The 17310-nt window shown below is 40.3% G+C and overlaps 1 protein-coding gene across 3 annotated transcripts in view; it reads right to left on the bottom strand.

Annotated features, from left to right (window-relative positions):
* Positions 1–14206, bottom strand: part of PPP2R5E (protein phosphatase 2 regulatory subunit B'epsilon) — a 158822-nt gene extending 144616 nt beyond the window's left edge. For 2 of the 3 annotated variants that reach the window (XM_055437308.2, XM_055437310.2), the window contains exons 1-2: positions 13612–14206; positions 11254–11417 (exon numbers count right to left, since the gene is read on the bottom strand). In XM_055437308.2, the coding sequence (XP_055293283.1) occupies positions 11254–11410 (157 nt within the window). In that variant the 5' untranslated portion in view covers positions 11411–11417; positions 13612–14206. The remainder of the gene's footprint in view (positions 1–11253; positions 11418–13611) is intronic. The other variant, XM_055437309.2, reaches the window with a different exon arrangement.
* Positions 14207–17310: the final 3104 nt, after the last annotated feature.

Genomic DNA, 17310 nt, shown 5'->3' with positions numbered 1-17310 from the left:
TGTATGGTGCAGGGAGCTCAACTCAGTGGTCTGTGACCACCTAGAGAAGTGGGATGGGGTGGGAGGGAGGTTCAAAAGGGAGAGGACACGTGTGTCTGTGGCCGATTCACATTGAGCATGGCAGAAACCAATACAACATTGTTCAGTTATTATCCTCCAATTAAAAATAAATTTTTTAAAAAAGACAAAAATTCTTTCATGGTACCTACATAAATGGATGTAATTGTGCCAGATCTCTTCCTTCACAACACTGTGTAACCCGAAACATGATTCAGGCCCACAGGAGTGACTCAAAGAAAGATCAACAGCAAACAGAAAGCAAGCAAAGGACTATTTATTAAGCCACCAACTACACATTAGCAGTTTACCCACACGATCTCATTCCTCACAAACACCTTGGGATGTATGAGTCCCCTTTTACGAAAGTGGAAACCGAAGCTCCAAAGAGGTTAAATACCTGATCTCAATTCACAAAGCTAGAATTATCACCCGGGCTTGAACCCAGACCCTTCCCTACAATATGCTAGTTCCCAAAGATGGGAAGATGAATGGTAAAAAAAAAAAAAAAACACTTCCAGGGACTCCCCTGGTGGTCCAGAGGTTAAGACTCCACCCTTTCACTCCAGCGGGTGCAGGTTCAATCCCTGGTCAGGAAACTAAGATCCCACATGCCACTGTGCAGACAGAAAAAGAAAAAAAAAAAACAAAACACCATGGCAAGAGTGCCACCTGTTTATCACCACCTGTTAGAGTTTATCAAACTCTAACTATCTGGACTTCATGGTGACAGTGACAACAGGGGTCCGGGGAGGCATCTTCCCTCTCCCTGCCACTGTGAGGTGCCAACTACCCTTTCTGTCTGCCTCTCGGTGGCACTGCCTTGGCCCTTCCAAGGAGCTGATTCTGGGAGCCCTGCTACTCTTCCTCGACTCCTCCCCATCACCACAGTGCTACTGCCAGCCTGGCGGCCCCCTGCTCTTCTATTCTCTGCTTCTCTTTCTCATCACCTCATCTCCTCACAATTTTCAGGGTTCTTACAAGAGGTAGTAAAATGATTCACTTAGGAAGTCATCTTCACACGGCAAGAGCAAGAAAGTTGTTAGGTCCAGTGCCCACCTGTGTTCATCCACCACCAATGCGTATAATGGAGAAGGCCTTGGCTTTGAAACCAGATGGGCCTGGGGTCCCAACTCAGGCTCTCTCTACCCTCTGTCAACAGCAAACATCCCATGCTCTTCATGTTGTTGCAAAGTGTCAATGCAACACCATGTGGTACATCGCCTGGCATAGGGCAGAACCAAGAGATAGTGCTTCTCTTCTGCTTCATTGGTTACTAAATTATTTCTTCACCAGCAAAGACAACCTGAGCTTCTCCACCCAACTTCTTCCTGGTCTACAGCTGTTCCAGAGAAAACGCAAAAGACACTGATCAAAAATGTTCCAACCAACCACAGTAGAGTCACGTAGCAACTTCTACCTTCAAACATCTTTTAAAATTCTGTTTGATACCAAAAAGAATTAAAAATCATAAGACACATGCAGGAGAAATCTCTTGACGTGAGATCTCCCTTCTATAGAAAGGGGTCATATGACAAATTCTCTCTCTGCTCTGAGCAAATGGACACCCACCACCCAAGGCAATGGTTGCTAGCCTTTGAGAGAAACTCCTTTGAGAATCTGATGAACACTCTAAACCCTATCCCCAGAAAAATGTCAATCTGCACAGAGACACAAAATACTGCCTGGAATTTCACGAGGGTTAAAAGCCCTCCGAAATCTACCCATCAACACCAAAGAGGAAGGAACAAGGAACCATCTACGATATTCAAACTGGCAAAATCGTCCATTTAGATTTTGTTTAAGGTGCAGTAAACTCAAAAGCCTAGACAAAAACCTCAAGAAGATAAAGAAAGAAGTTTTCACATTCAACTCTCCATATGTGGGTTCAGTGTCAACTCTTTCTGGCTCAAAACAAAATGCTATAAATTTAACAAGGCTCAAAACCTAAAAAGAAGGTTCTCTCTTTGAAGCAAAACATCAAAATAAAGAGATGCCCAAGGCTAGTGAATGTGCTGGGAAGGTGAGCAAGGGAAAAGGAGGTTAAAAAACGAAGCATTAAGAACATCTACACATTGTTTCAGTATCATCCTTTTTAATTTTCTATGTCTGTGTATGTTCTTAACGTGCATTACATATTTACATAATAGCACATATATATAACATATAAACAGAAATACATGTTATTTTTACTCACAGGAGTAAGCAATCACAAAAAAAGTTTAAGTTTATAAATCCTGTCCTACTAGACAGCTTCCAAAATTAGTTTACCTAACAATAATTTCTCCTGGGTAACTCTCCACAAATGGAATTTCCCTTGAAAATAATCACATTAGCCATCTTTCTTACTTCTGAAATGAGAAGTTGATTTCAAACTGACTCAACAATAATGCTGAGATTGTTCCACAAGAACCAATTCCCTCCTCTGCTTTTAAAGTCTAATTCTCATAGCTCCACTCACTCCATATTTTTCTACCAAAGTGGAAATAATCCATGTAATGAATTAAAGAAATTAAAAATCAGCTGAAAACACTGGTAAGCATTTTCCACTACGCAGTTCTTACCATAATTGTGATAGTTAATACTCTTCAACTCCTACAAGGTCCCCAGTACTGAGCTAAATGTTTTACCTGCCTGATGGTAATCTGACTTAATCTGACTCTTAGGTAGATTTTAATACACTCCCAATTTTGAAGATATAAAGCCAATGCTCAGAAGTCACATGGCTGTGAAGGACCTGGAATTCAAACCTACATGTGTGTGACCCAGAGACCATTCTTACCTCAGGGAGGGTAACTGCCTCCCTCAAGTAATATATGATACATATATTAGGTATATACTGTTATATATTAGCTAACAACAATAATTTACAGTTAACATATACGTAAGTTTTTATGCATAATTGTACTGTAATATAAAAATAAGATCCCTGGTTTTTTAAATAAAATCTTACAATACCAAAGGTAGAAAAGTATTTCCAAGTGGTAAAAGAGAATGGCATTGGCAAACAAATCAAAGAATTACTTTAGTTAGCTTTTATGGAATATCGAGAAACTCTACTGTTCTTTTTCAAGTGCTACAAAATCTAATTAATATTAAGAGTTAACATTATTATAAAAGTTTTAAAGACAAGAAAATTTGACCATAAAACACTGCTCTGAAAGTCCATAATAAATCAGATATTCTCTCAAACTATATTAAGAAAGAACATCTGATGATCTGATCAGCCCATAATTCAGTCCCCAAACACCAGCAGAAAAAAGAAATTTCATTGTACTTAACATCTTAACTTGTGCAAAATCAAAGTGATGAATCCCCTAAGTACAAGGAATGACTCTTAGTCTACCATACATATAATCCACTCTATTCTCTCTCCACAAGATACCACTTCTGTTTTTAACCTGAAACATGCAGAATTACACAGAACATAAACCCATTCTCAGCATTTTAAGTGAACACTTAGCAATTTGATCCTTTAAAACTGAAAAATCTTCATTAAACAAGTTTACCACTTTGTGTAAATTACTAGTTAAAATCTGCATGGCTGGATTAAGGGGAAGAATTTTAATATTTAGAAAGGAAAAACAAATGTCCATACTGCTATTACTAATAACCTCAATGTTATGATCTAACAAAATGTTCATTCATTTGCTAACAAATATTTATTGAATACCAACAATGTATGAGGCACTGGTCTAGACCCTAGAGATAAGTGAAACAAGGTATTCACCCCAAAGATTACATTCTCATGGGGGATGAGAAACAGATAACACACAGTGAACAAAGATAAAATAATTCCAGATTATAAACATGATGCTAAAAAACAATAAAATGATAGAAATGTCAAAGAAGATTATTTTTTAAAGTGATGCAGGATGGTCCGTAAGAAGGTTCCATTTGAGCTGAAATTTGAAGAATGATACAAAGAAAAGAAAGTTCTAAGGAGAAAAGGACTACCTCACCTTATGAGAGGTTTTATTTCGTAATTTAATTAATTTTTATGTCTTGGATGGGTTATATCCTGGAGAGACCCACTTTATGATGAATTCTGTTTAAAGCTTACAATATTTACTGATAACTATCCAATGCATCTGTGCACACACAAAGCTAACCTGATACACAGGAAAAAGAGTAATAATAATAACAATTTCCCAATCTTTTAGTCTAAGCCAGAAGCTCTTAACTCTGGGGAAAGAGCAGTAATGATTACGCTAAATCTTTGAGAATCTGATGAAAGCAATGAACTCTGTCCTCCCATCAAAAACAATGCACATACACAGAAACTTTACATAAAATTTTAGGAGGTTCTTAGAACCTTGAAGCCCATCTGTAACACATATACCCTATCCCCAACCAGAAATCCATGAATCCTAGGTTAAGAATTAAGCAGTAATTATCATACTCAGATGGGATGGATATGAATGCAAGCTGCCACTCTACTTTTAAGTAATTCACAAATCGGGAACGCTCACTCTCAATTTATATTGGCCCACATAAGACTCTGTATAGGAATTTTCTCTATTCTACAGAAACAGCCTATTAGGACAGATATAGATATAGTTAAGATACATATAAATATACAGATATATATATACAGAGAGAGAAATTTATACATATATGTATGAAGAAAGAGATAAATTCCCACCTAAAAGTGAATGAAATACCTCTTCACTACAACTACTGTAATCTTTCACACATAATAGTATAATCAGAGATTTGGTTTTGTGCAAAATCTTATAATTTCTTCTCCCAAAGAAAAATATTACCACACTGCTTCAAAGGCTGCAAAGCTGAACATTAACACCTATTAACTTACAGATGTTCTTCTGGTTCAAAAGCAAAGCTTATGATTATTTTTTTAAAACCATTCACACGGAACACACACACACACACTACAATTTAGTTGCCTAAGGAATATACATCAATTACAAATTATAAAACAGAAACAGGCTCCCAGACATAGAAGGAAAACTCATGGTTACCAAAGAGGGAAAGGGGAGGTGGGTAATAAATTAGAGGAACTTGGAGTTAGCAGATTCAAACTACTATAAAACCGGGAAATAACAAGGCCCTACAGGGAATTATATTTAATATCTTATAATAAACCATAATGGAAAAGAAAATAAAGAATATACATCACTAATCTAAGGTACAAACTAGATCACTAGATCAATGGTTCTTAACCTTTTTTGATTCCAATACCCCATTAAGAATTTCAAAAATGTTATACAATTCTCCCATTTAAAAAAAAAAGGACATATGAATATAAAATATGCATATAATTTCAGTCTGCTCAGTGCATTTCAAATTAAATTAAGGGTTTAAAAATGCCTATACCTACAATACAAGTATATTATGGCTGCCTGTTTCTAGGAAGGGGAACTAATTAGGAAAACCAACTTGGAAGCAAGATTTTTCATTACATATCCTTTTGTATTTTTCAAAATTTGAACTATATAACTCTATTATCTATTCAAAACACTAGTAAGTTAAAAATAAAAAAGCATTATGTGGCAGGATACCAATGCAGAAGGTAAAAAAATCTTCAAATAAAGACATTTAAAGTAACTAGTCTACTAAATTCAATACATTTGCACACTGTTTCTTCGTATTTGGGGGTTGAAAGAGGTTCGTGACCACAAAGCTATGCTCTTGTTTCTTAATTTTCAGATAAATTTCCAGTTTCAACTTTTTGCTATGAAAATATAAAAGGTCAAATAATAATTTCACATTATTCATATTCTAACTTCTGAAATCTCAGCTAGTAATGTATTGGATGTGGTACTGCCATATTTCTTGATTTTTATCATCATTTCCATTTGATAGATATGGAAACCAGCTTTCTGAAGTTAACTCACTTGCCCTGGGCAACAAAGCTAGAAGTTAGCTAGAATTCTTGCAGGAAACAAAGCCTATGTACCTCCTCCCATGCTACACTGCAGCATAACCTCCACGGAGGAAGGTGGACACTAAAATCAAGGACACTATTTCTTAGGCGATCATTCTCATTATAAATACAGCTTAGAGCCCTAATCCATTATAAAAACTGGGAATTCTATCTGCATTTTCCTATACACTACACAAACCAGATACAAATGAAAGAGAGGAATTATCCCATCTAACAATCTCAAAAGCACAAAAACTAGTTTTAACTTGAAATTATTTAAGTCCTTACAAACTGTCACCCTGTCAAATAAAAATGTATGCTGAATCACAAGCCTAAAGTCAAAAAAAAAATCAGAGAATTAATGTCACAGAAATGTTACCCATCTAAAGGTTTCAATATCAAGAGGCAAAGAGTTTCTTTCTGCTGAACAGCACCTCCAGGCATCAAGTTTTGGGAATGTTTGACACCCACTGTTCAAACTATAAGCAAAATGCCTCAGAAACATATGATGAATTGTAAGCCTAGTAACAATGATGCCACTTTATTATTATTTTCAAAGAGGTGGTAGTTTTGAACATAAACCACCTAATCAGATAATAACTCCTAGTAGTTATTATTATTGCAATTATTATTCATGGGTGTGTGTGTGTATCTGCCTAAGTGTTAATCTCGTCCTAGGTACCTGTCAAAGTCTGCTTCATGTCCTGTTGTGCTGGTACCCAGAAAGCGTCGAAGTCTTTACTTTCTTTATGACGCTCATAAGGCACTCAACCTCTACTGAATTTCCCTTATCAGGAAAATGAGGAAAAGTCCTTCAAGCTTAAAAACTTTAGGACCTTCTGAAAATACTTTCAGAAGTACTTCACGGAGAAAATTCAGATGTCTATATGTCAAGGTCTATCCTGCAATTGTAAAATTGCAGGAAAAGCCAGGTGACTCTAATATATTAACACAGACAGAACTACGTGCTGGTGCTGCTTTCTGTAGAAAATAAAATCACTGATACAAATTTCAAAACCCCACCTATCAGAAAAAGAGCAAAAGAGATGAAACTTTCCTTTCACTTTTTTACAGTTCTGCAAGTAAAGAGAGTTTTGAGAGTTTTAAAACGCTAAGCAATAATGGTAGTATTACTTATAAGTCAGTCAAATACTATGATGTCTATAATAAACATTTTTATAGGGCAAGCACACAAAATAAGTGACCATTAATGAATACCTAATTTTTGAGCTTTCAAAAATTATATGTCAAAAATGTTACATAATTACTATGTTTATACAATTTCCATTTTCAAACTCCCCTAAAATTAAAGACCTTAAGGACATGTTTTTACTTTATTCTTTAAATCAACCCCCAAAATTCACCTGCACTTTATATTGCACCCCCAAATAAAATTAACTGAAACCTTCCAAGTTAGTCAAAATAATTCTATAGACAATTAAATCAGTAACTAGCCTTTGGCATGCATATATAATTTATTCTAGCTTTTCCTAAGGAAATGGCAAAAAAGAAAAGAAATTCACCTTACATTTTCATTATGTTCATAAACCACTTCCTAAAGTTGTAAGAAGTCACACAAACAAAAGTCAATCCATTGTAAGGACAACAAATGTCATTCAACAAACTCTCTAAATTCACTATAATCATTAAGAACATACACACATTTCTAAAGTCTGTACATGACTGTACTTGTTATTCTACAGATATGGAAATCTAAATTATGGAATGCTTCCTAAATATTTTCCCAAAATGTGCTTATTACACAAGAATCACTTTTAGTCTGTCTGGAATTAAGCTTGCAGATGTATCTAGTATTAAATGAACTTGCTCTCCAATGCTCCTATGCTGGCAAAATATACAAGTTCACAAAAATCACATTTTTGGAGAGCAGAAATCTTGGAAATTTTTCAGTACTACCGGACTACGTTTAAAATATAAGAAAAAGAAATACAAATAGCCAATAAACACATGAAAAGATGCTCAGTGTCACTAATCATTAGGGAAATAAAAACCACAATGAACTACCACTTTATGCACATTATGATTGCTATTATCAAAAAAAGAAAAGAACAAGTGTCAGTGAGAATGTGTAGAAATTGGAAGAAGCCTTGGGCACTGCTGGTAGGAATGTAAAATGGTGCAGCTGCTGTGGAAAACAGCATGGCAATTACTCAAAAAATTAAACATATGACCTAGTAATTCCATTTCTGGGTATATACCCAAAAGAAGTGAAAGCAGGGACTCAAACAGATAGTTACATACCCATGTTCATAGCAGCATTATTTTCAATAACCAAAAGGTGGAAAACAGTAAGTTGTGTGTGTGTGTGTGTGTGATGGAATATTAATCAACCTTAAAAATGAAAGAAATTCTGACACATGCTACAGCATGGATGAATCTTCAGGACATGACACTGAGATAAGCCAATCACAAGAGAGACAAATATTGTAGGATTCCACTTATACAAAAGACCTTCAGTTCAGTTCAGTCGCTCAGTCGTGTCCAACTCTTTGCGACCCCATGAATCTCAGCACGCCAGGCCTCCCTGTCCATCACCAACTTCCGGAGTTCACTCAAACTCATGTCCATCGAGTCAGTGATGCCATCCAGCCATCTCATTCTCTGTCGTCCCCATCTCCTCCCACCCCCAATCCTTCCTAGCATCAGACTCTTTTCCAGTGAGTCAACTCGATGCATGAGGTGGCCAAAGTATTGCAGTTTCAGCTTAAGCATCAGTCCTTCCAATGAACACCCAGGATTGAGCTCCTTTAGAATGGACGGGTTGGATCTCCTTGCAGTCCAAGGGACTCTCAAGAGTCTTCTCCAGCACCACAGTTCAAAAGCATCAATTCTTCGGCGATCAGCTTTCTTCACAGTCCAACTCTCACATCCATACATGACCACTGGAAAAACCATAGCCTTGACTAGATGGACCTTAGTTGGCAAAGTAATGTCTCTGCTTTTTAATATGCTATCTAGGTTGGTCATAACTTTCCTTTCAAGGAGTAAGCGTCTTTTAATTTCATGGCTGCAATCAGCATCTGCAGTGATTTGGGAGCCCAAAAAAATAAAGTCTGACACTGTTTCCACTGTTTCCCCATCTATTTCCCATGAAGTGATGGGACCAGATGTCGTGATCTTCGTTTTCTGAATGTTGAGCTTCAAGCCAACCTTTTCACTCTCCTCTTTCACTTTCATCAAGAGGCTTTTGAGTTCCTCCTCACTTTCTGCCATAAGGGTGGTGTCATCTGCATATCTGAGGTTATTGATATTTCTCCCAGCAATCTTGATTCCAGCTTGTGCTTCTTCCAGCCCAGCGTTCCTCATGATGTACTCTGCATATAAGTTAAATAAGCAAGGTGACAATATACAACCTTGACATACTCCTTTTCCTATTTGGAACCAGTCTGTTGTTCCATGTCCAGTTCTAACTGTTGCTTCCTGACCTGCATACAGGTTTCTCAAGAGGCAGGTCAGGTGGTCTGGGATTCCCATCTCTTTCAGAATGTTCCACCGTTTATTGTTATCCATACAGTCAAAGGCTTTGGCATAGTCAATGAAGCAGAAATAGATGTTTTTCTGGAACTCTCTTGCTTTCTCCATGAGCCAGCGGATGTTGGCAATTTGATCTCTGGTGCCTCTGCCTTTTCTAAAACCTGCTTGAACATCTGGAAGTTCACGGTTCACATACTGCTGAAGCCTGGCTTGGAGAATTTTGAGCATGACTTTACTAGCGTGACAAGAGACCTAGAGTATTCAAATTCATAGAAAGTAGAATGATGGCTGCAAAGAGGTTTGGGGCAGAGGTAATGGGGAGGCAGTATTTATTTAATGGATACAGGATTTCAGTTGGGGAAAGATGAAAAAGTCCTGGAGATGAGAGATAGTGATGGATGCCTTACAATGCAAAGGTAAATGCCATGCTAATGCATACTTAAAAATAGGAAAAATGATCAATATTATATGTATTTTACCACATTTTTTTAAATAAGGTAAGAAACAATAAAATGTTGAAACATGCACCAAATTTGCCTCATGCATGCCTCTCTCACTACTCACAAAACCAACATCATGGGTCTGAGTGGTCAGATAAAATTCAATTTAAATGTTTACCATGGACCCCAAGAAATTAATATAACAAAGTTTAAATCTGTTCTAAGAAAGTTTAAACTGCTTCCTCAGAATAAAGTCCTTTGCCAGACAGAGATGATAGTAGTTATCACCTGTCCATTTCAGAGTAAATAAATTAGTAAATAACCCAATATACCTCCCAACTTTGTAGTTCAAGCATGGCTACTTTTCTCCCTAGCAAGTTTTTCTTTCATTTTTCTTTCAAAATCTCAAAAAGACTATTTTCACTTTTACCAGCAAAATCTTTAGTCAAAAATTTTCTCCACCAAACTCATATGAGCTCATCTTCATTAATTGTAGATATATCATCTCTACAGTAATCAATATTCATTTCATGTCCACCAACTTCAAGTTTAAACTGAGAAAAACATAAACATAAATTCATATGGGAAAAACAGAAGCTTGAAATATCCTCCGCTACATTTTCTAGTCGCACTCCAGCTTTTCTTATAATACCTTTGTACAATTTCACAAATCATTATAGAAATAAAAGTTCATTAACTAGCAACCAAGTTTTGGATTTCCTTTGAGCTTAAAGGAAACCAAGTTTTTTAATTTCCTTTGAGAATAAGGTCTAATTTAGAAAAAAACAATTCTCATAAGAATTTATCCATAATTAATTCCACAAACAAGAATGATCATCAAATCCATTTCCTGTTTATACTATCTGAAAATAAGAATGTGTGTAATCAATTACTGACCATTTTTTCTCAATTTTAAAAAATGAATTATTTCAAGTATCATTTTCTATTATGTAAGTTAATGGTACCATATCCTCTACTACTTCCTATGATTAAGATTGTACAATTTATAGGTATCATTGCATACAATGTATACATCTAAATCTCAACCGAAGAAAGAAAGAAAAACACAGACCCAGACATCTTAAAGTTTCTGTGGCGTTCAGTTTTTCTACTTATCAGTGTGAGAGATACTCCTGATAATAAGTTTTTTTCATCTGTCCATGGCTATTTAGGTTCAACTGAGCTGTCTAAAAGGGGGAGTGGGTATACCTAGTCACAGACCAGTAAGTTGTCTAACACATGTCTGAAAAGTCTCCCATTCCTTCAACTTGCAACAAAGAATTTTAACAAATATGGAACTTACAAAAAGAAAATTATATACAGATATAAAAAGATCAACTGAAAAGGAATCCATCACCTGGTCATGAGCCTTACCTTTTAGCAGCGGCAGAGGTGTTAACTCAATAGGCTTGCCTTGAGACCTAAACTGTGAGGAGCTTTGCGACCTCTTCTGTCTGGCTTTTCTGACGGACTTCCGAGAAAATCCGTCTACTTTATCCACTGATGGAGGAGTAGTTGGTGCTGAGGACATATCCCTACTGAAGAGAAAGAAGTATCATCCACACACCCCCAAGGAGGAAGCAAACAAGTGAGTTACACAAATTCTAAAATTCCCACACACTTTTTGAAAATGGGAATATGGCGGGGGGGAAGGCAAATAAAATCAGTTAACAGTTCTATATTCAATGGGAAAACCGAAAAACTTGGTGGAAAATAGAATATAAGTACTAGAAACATTGTAATGCTAATGCCTTGTGCTGCTTCTACAATATGCAGTAAAGATGTTCCTCTATACCTGCAAAAACTCTTCTAAGCCATGTACTCATTTTTTAACTGCACAGCTCTTCTCATCTTGAGATCCTAAATTAATTTTGGAGCTATTCTGCAACTGGAAAACTTCCATCGATACATTTTCCCAGGTATTTAATATTATGAATGGGCTCTGGAGTTGAAATCCTTATGGTACTTCAAGAATCTACACCGATGGATCACAGCAAGGTGAAATTTATAATTTCTGAACTACCAAGGCATGACTTTTTAATGCAGTGTGCTAACTAAGATAAACGACACCATACCACCAATGAAGACAAGCTAGATTACTTTAAACAGAACACATAAAGGGCATAATTAAAATCATTTCAAAGAAGTATTCTTTTTGAAAGAAGCCATCTGATGTTACTAAAGCTTAAAAACTATGATGAAATCGTGCACCAAAATTGACGTAAAAACCTAAATTCACAGCCTACTTAGACAACAAAGTTGAGTTCCCTTGAAGTTCATCATCAAATATTAATTTTCATTCCATCAAACTAATGGAACAGAACAGTTCCTTGAGATTGTTTTAACCTCCTCAAATTATTAAAATAAAGGTTATTTCCTAAAAGTAACAAGCATTAAGCTCAGTTTCATTCACCAATCTAAACAGATGCCCTCATTTCCATGGCACCGAGGCTCCACCATGCCCCATGTAAAATGAATGGCAGTCTTGAATAGAAATAAGGCACATAGTGGAAATGCTGAAATGCAATCACTCACCTGTCATCCCTACATAACACCAGTGGTTTTTAACCTCTAAATAAAAGAGTAAGGGAGTTTCTTCCTGAACATGTGAGAATAAAAAGTTACCTGGATTAGCTGGAGTCTGACAGAGCAAAAATAACAAAAACAGAAACCAAGAACAACCTTATACTGCTGAGGTTTGGGATGCTGAAGTCCCGTTTGGCTCTCTTTAAAAAAAAAAAGTTTTTTAGCAATCTGCCTAATTTAGCCTCAAATACAATGTGTGATAGGTAATTGCAAAGCATGAATGACCATAGAAGTAAGATCACTTAAAAATTCATAATGACTGCATCTACAAGAAGCTTCACATCACATTTGTATGTTGTAAATTTAGGGACAGCTTTCTTTTCCAATCTGGTATGTGAGTTATTTAGATTACACGTAACCCTCACAACACAAAATTTCCGTAAATCCTGTGCCTCCATCACTCGTTTTGTCTCCCCTTTATTCTTCACGTCTCATCTTAAGAGATAAGTTACTGGTAGCAAAAACAAAAAAAAAATTTTTTTTAAATCACTTGACCCTTATGCCCGCGGCCCAGGATAAACGTCAAGGATCTCAACCCTAAAGCGCTGCAGAACTGAACGTGCAGTAGCAGCGGGTCGGTGCAAAGCCCGGGGAAACAGGTTTCGCCCCGAACTAGAGCGCCCAAGCTTTATCATCCTCTGAGCAGCAAGCACGGGGCATTTCCAAGGCTCAGGATAATCCAAAGGGGGTGCTGGGGTGGAGGAGAAAGACAGACAAGGGGTTGGTCTGTAGGGATGCTCACATACTCCCTTTGCTCCCACCCACCCCATCCCCCCACTACCCGAAGCCCGGGAGAAGCTAAGCTGCTACAGAATCCTTCTCACTACACCAATCCCCCTTTCCTCCCCCCTTCGCCTCCGTCAGTGGATAAAGGGGGACAAGAATACGCCTCCAGTGCCTGAAGGTGGAGAAAAAGGGGGGGAGGGGGCAAACAGAACGAGAGACAACATCAGAAGCAACTGCAGGTAAATCAGACAAGTGGGACCGGCGCTCCCTCTCCCGCACCTCATCCCACCGCACCCCTCGCCAGCTCGGGCCAGGCCTTTCCCGAGGCCGGTGCCCTGCGGGTTCTCCAGGACGACGGGGAAGAGGCAAGCAAGGAGGAAAGGAAGCAGACAAGCCGCGGGGCTGGAGGGACCAAGTTACCTTGAAGCTTCTGGGGAAGAATCCAAAGATGATCTGTGGTCTCGGAGGGGCGGGAGACGGGAGAGAGGGCCGCAGCGGGGGCGGGTGGCGGGACAGGGACGTGCAGGGGGAGGTCCGGACAGCGGCAGAGAGCCCGGGGCGACGGCTGTCCGGCGCGGCGTCCCTCCGGTTCCGCGGCGGCGGCGCCTCTAGGCCTCACAGCCGGACCTGAACCTCAGCGCTCCGGCGGCGGCGGCGGCCTCACGATCCTCCCCCGCGGGCCCGTCCCATCAAATCGGCACCGACCCCGTTGCGGCTCCGCCGGCGGCTCCTCGCTCACATTCCCGGCGGGCGGCGCCTCTGCTCGTTGCCTCGGACCCGGCGGCAGGAGCGACGACGAGGGGAGGGGGGAAGGGAGGGAGGAAGACTGAAGCCGCAGCGGCAGCAGGAGAAGGAAGGAGAAAGAGGAGGAGTCGCTGGGGCTGGAGCCGCCGCTGCCAGAGCCGCCGTTCGGTACCCGCGGTGGGTCCCCGTCAATGCCCCTTTCTCTCTCCTATTGTCAATATCACCGGGCGGCTGAGTCCATGGCACACGCGCAACCGAACCCTCTCGCCAACAGCGCCCGCCCCCGGCGCCCACTCACTGGAGACTTCAAACGGGAAGCAAGGCCTCATTGGTCGGCGTCCGCCTTCACTCCCCTGTCAGCACGTTCGGCTGAGAGCCGATCGCGGATTGGCGGCGGGGGGGCGGAGAAACAGGAGGGTGGGAAGAGAGGAGACCGAGGATTGGACTAAGGCGAGAGGAACCCGGATGCAGCCGCGGTCTCGGGCCGCGCTGCCGCCGCTTCCGCCAAGCAGTAGGGTAGGCTGAGGAAGAGAGCTGCTGCAGGGACTAGGCCTAACTGGAGCTGCTAAAGCTCGGGAAGTGTGCAGCGGCGGACATAAATACGAAGGGCTTCTGTGCAGTGCGGAACCTCTGGGCCTCGGTCGTCTGCAACTTGAGGATTCCGAGGGCAAGGGTCGGGTAATCCCCGGCCCTCAATTCCGCTCCTTTCAGCCGCGAGACGGGCCCTTCTGGGCTCGAGTAGTCCACTCGCTCCGGGAACCAGCGCCGCTGCTCGTGTAAATGGGCCCTTCGCGGCTCGCGGCCGTAAACCCCCAGCAGTCGCTCTCCGCTCCACCTTGTGGGAGGCCTGGCACCGAAATCCGAACCCCTGGGGCCCGGCCAAGGGTTGGATATCGCTTCGAATTCTCGCTCGTCCTCGTCTCCTTTTTCCTGAACCTCTGTTTTGAATGTCAGCTCCCTGGAGCAAGCCTGGTTGGGGCCAGGTCGGTGTGGCGGGGGCAGGTGGGAATGCTCTCTCGAAGCCCCGAGATCATTTACTGAGAACAGCCGCTTGGGCTCACCCGCTGCACAGAGCTCAGGGAAACCCAGCTCCAAACTGTGGGAGTTTGGGAGTTTTAATTGGCAAGTTGGATCCGAAAGAGTTTGTGGCGAAGGCTTCACTTAACCCTAGCTAGAACAAGTGATTAAATATTTATAGAGATATGGTTGCATTCTTAGTGAGCCCTAGGCCAAGTGGTGAAGTCCATGGGGTCGCAAAGAGTCGGACACACAGGCGAAGTAGTGCATTACCAGAGAATATTCTTGAACCGTTTTTTCGAGTGCATGCTACATTTGTATTTTGAGAGGGTGAAAAAAAAAAATTCTTAAGTACAAATGCCAAGATACCAAATGTTCAAAACTTGGAAAATGAAAAAAAAATGGCATTTATAATCATTCAATCCAGGGACAACCACTGTTAGCATTTGGTGTACTTCTCTCCAGCGTTTTCTTCCTTAAAATTGTGTATTCCGTTCTGTAGATTTCAATTTTTCCACTTGGAATTATATCATGTTTTCTATGTAAGTAGAACTGTACCATGCATACAACTAACAGCAGGAAAAAGAAATGCTTTTATTTCTCTTGTTTGTATTGTTTAACACTCAAGTGTTGCAAATTCCTATGCACATCCCCAGAAGTGAGTCTTGAATGAAAAAAAAATTGTCATTAAAAAAAATTTTAAGTGATATAGGAAGCCGAAAAAGTTGGTGCTCTTAGATGGAAGCTGGCTTCCCCTACTGGCTCCAGATAATTGGCCACTATAGATAGTGTCTGTGTTTGCTCTGAAAAGTTCCATCTCCCCTAAGCATTATAAAACTGGCTAGAATACCAGTGTCCCTCCCACCTTCAAGAAACTTGCATTTCCACATCTCAATTTCCCATACCAGTCTTCATGAAAAATTCAGTGTCCCAGCCATGCAGTACTTCTTTGCTCAATTTCTGATTAAGGGTAAATGCAGAATTTAAACCAGGGAAGATTTTAAAACCAACTCAGTTTCCCTTGGCAACAATTGAACTGTTAAAAAGTAGTGCTTGTTTGAAATGCTCACAGCTGTTGCTTAGAATATTTCACATTTTGTAGAGTGGGGATTTTGCTTGCAAATTATGGATCTCTATAAAGACAATTCATTTCAAAACTCTTTCACTTTCTATAAAATGGCTGAGTAACTGAAATGAGTAGGTCTTTTTAAATGGAAAAATCCTTGCCTATGTGCGAGACTGTTCCTTGAACTGATAGTTTCTAAAGGAGGTCCAAGGATCCGAGGGGTATGTATTCCAGGAAGGTACAAAGCAGTTGAGAAATGGAGTATTTCCTGCCATATCAATAAACAAGGAGTCACAACCATCAGCTATTTTGGCCCTCCAAATGTGAATTTCTGAGCTGGGAAGGCCCCCAGGAAGCCCTCAGGCTGCAGTCATTCCCTAGATGAGCACTGAGGAGCTGGGGGCTGGAGATGCGAAAAATGCAGGATACTGGCCCCAGATAGCTGAGATGTAAATGAAAGAAGTGATTTCAGTGAACCCAGACTCTTGCATCTTCCCATATATAGAAAAGCACTAAATTCCTTAACTTGAGATATCCTCAGTTCAGTTTAGTTGCTCAGTCCTATCCAACTCTTTGCCACCGCATAGAATGCAGCACGCCAGGCCTCACTGTCCATCATCAACTCCCGGGGTTTACTCAAACTCATGAGATATCTAGTTTTCCTTAATTAACAATAATCTTTTGATGTTTAAACCACCTGCTCATTTTTGGAAACTTCTATATAACCTGACTCCTCCCCCGTACCCTTGGAGCAGTTCACTCAGGGTTACTTGAGATGCTGTTTCCCCAGGCTTAAAGTCCTAAAAATTCCCACCAAATAAAATATAACCCTCAACTTTTAGGTTGTGACTACTTTTAAAGTCAACCCAGTCCATTTGGGTTGCAGGAGAAAAAAGTATGGGGACATCTCTTTATGCCTCAGTTCGGTTCAGTTCATTTGCTCAGTCATGTCCAACTCTTTGCAACCCTATAAATCACAGCACGCCAGGCCTCCCTGTCTATCACCAACTCCCGGAGTTCACTCAAACTCATGTCCATCGAGTCGGTGATGCCATCCAGCCATCTCATTCTCTGTCGTCCCCGTCTCCTCCCACCCTCAGTCCCTCCCTGCATCAGAGTCTTTTCCAGTGAGTCAACTCGTCACATGAGGTGGCCAAAGTATTGGAGTTTCAGCTTTAGCATCCGTCCTTCCAATGAACACCCAGGGCTGATCTCCTTTAGAATGGACTGGTTGAAGCTCCTTGCAGTTCAAGGGACTCTCAAGAGTCTTCTCCAGCACCGCCAGTTCAAAA

Source organism: Moschus berezovskii, chromosome 9 (genome assembly GCF_049115385.1).
Source record: "Moschus berezovskii isolate FMDL1 chromosome 9, NW_MosBer_1.0, whole genome shotgun sequence".
Taxonomy (NCBI): Eukaryota; Metazoa; Chordata; class Mammalia; order Artiodactyla; family Moschidae; genus Moschus; species Moschus berezovskii.
This window is presented reverse-complemented; position numbering and strand designations above follow the sequence as displayed.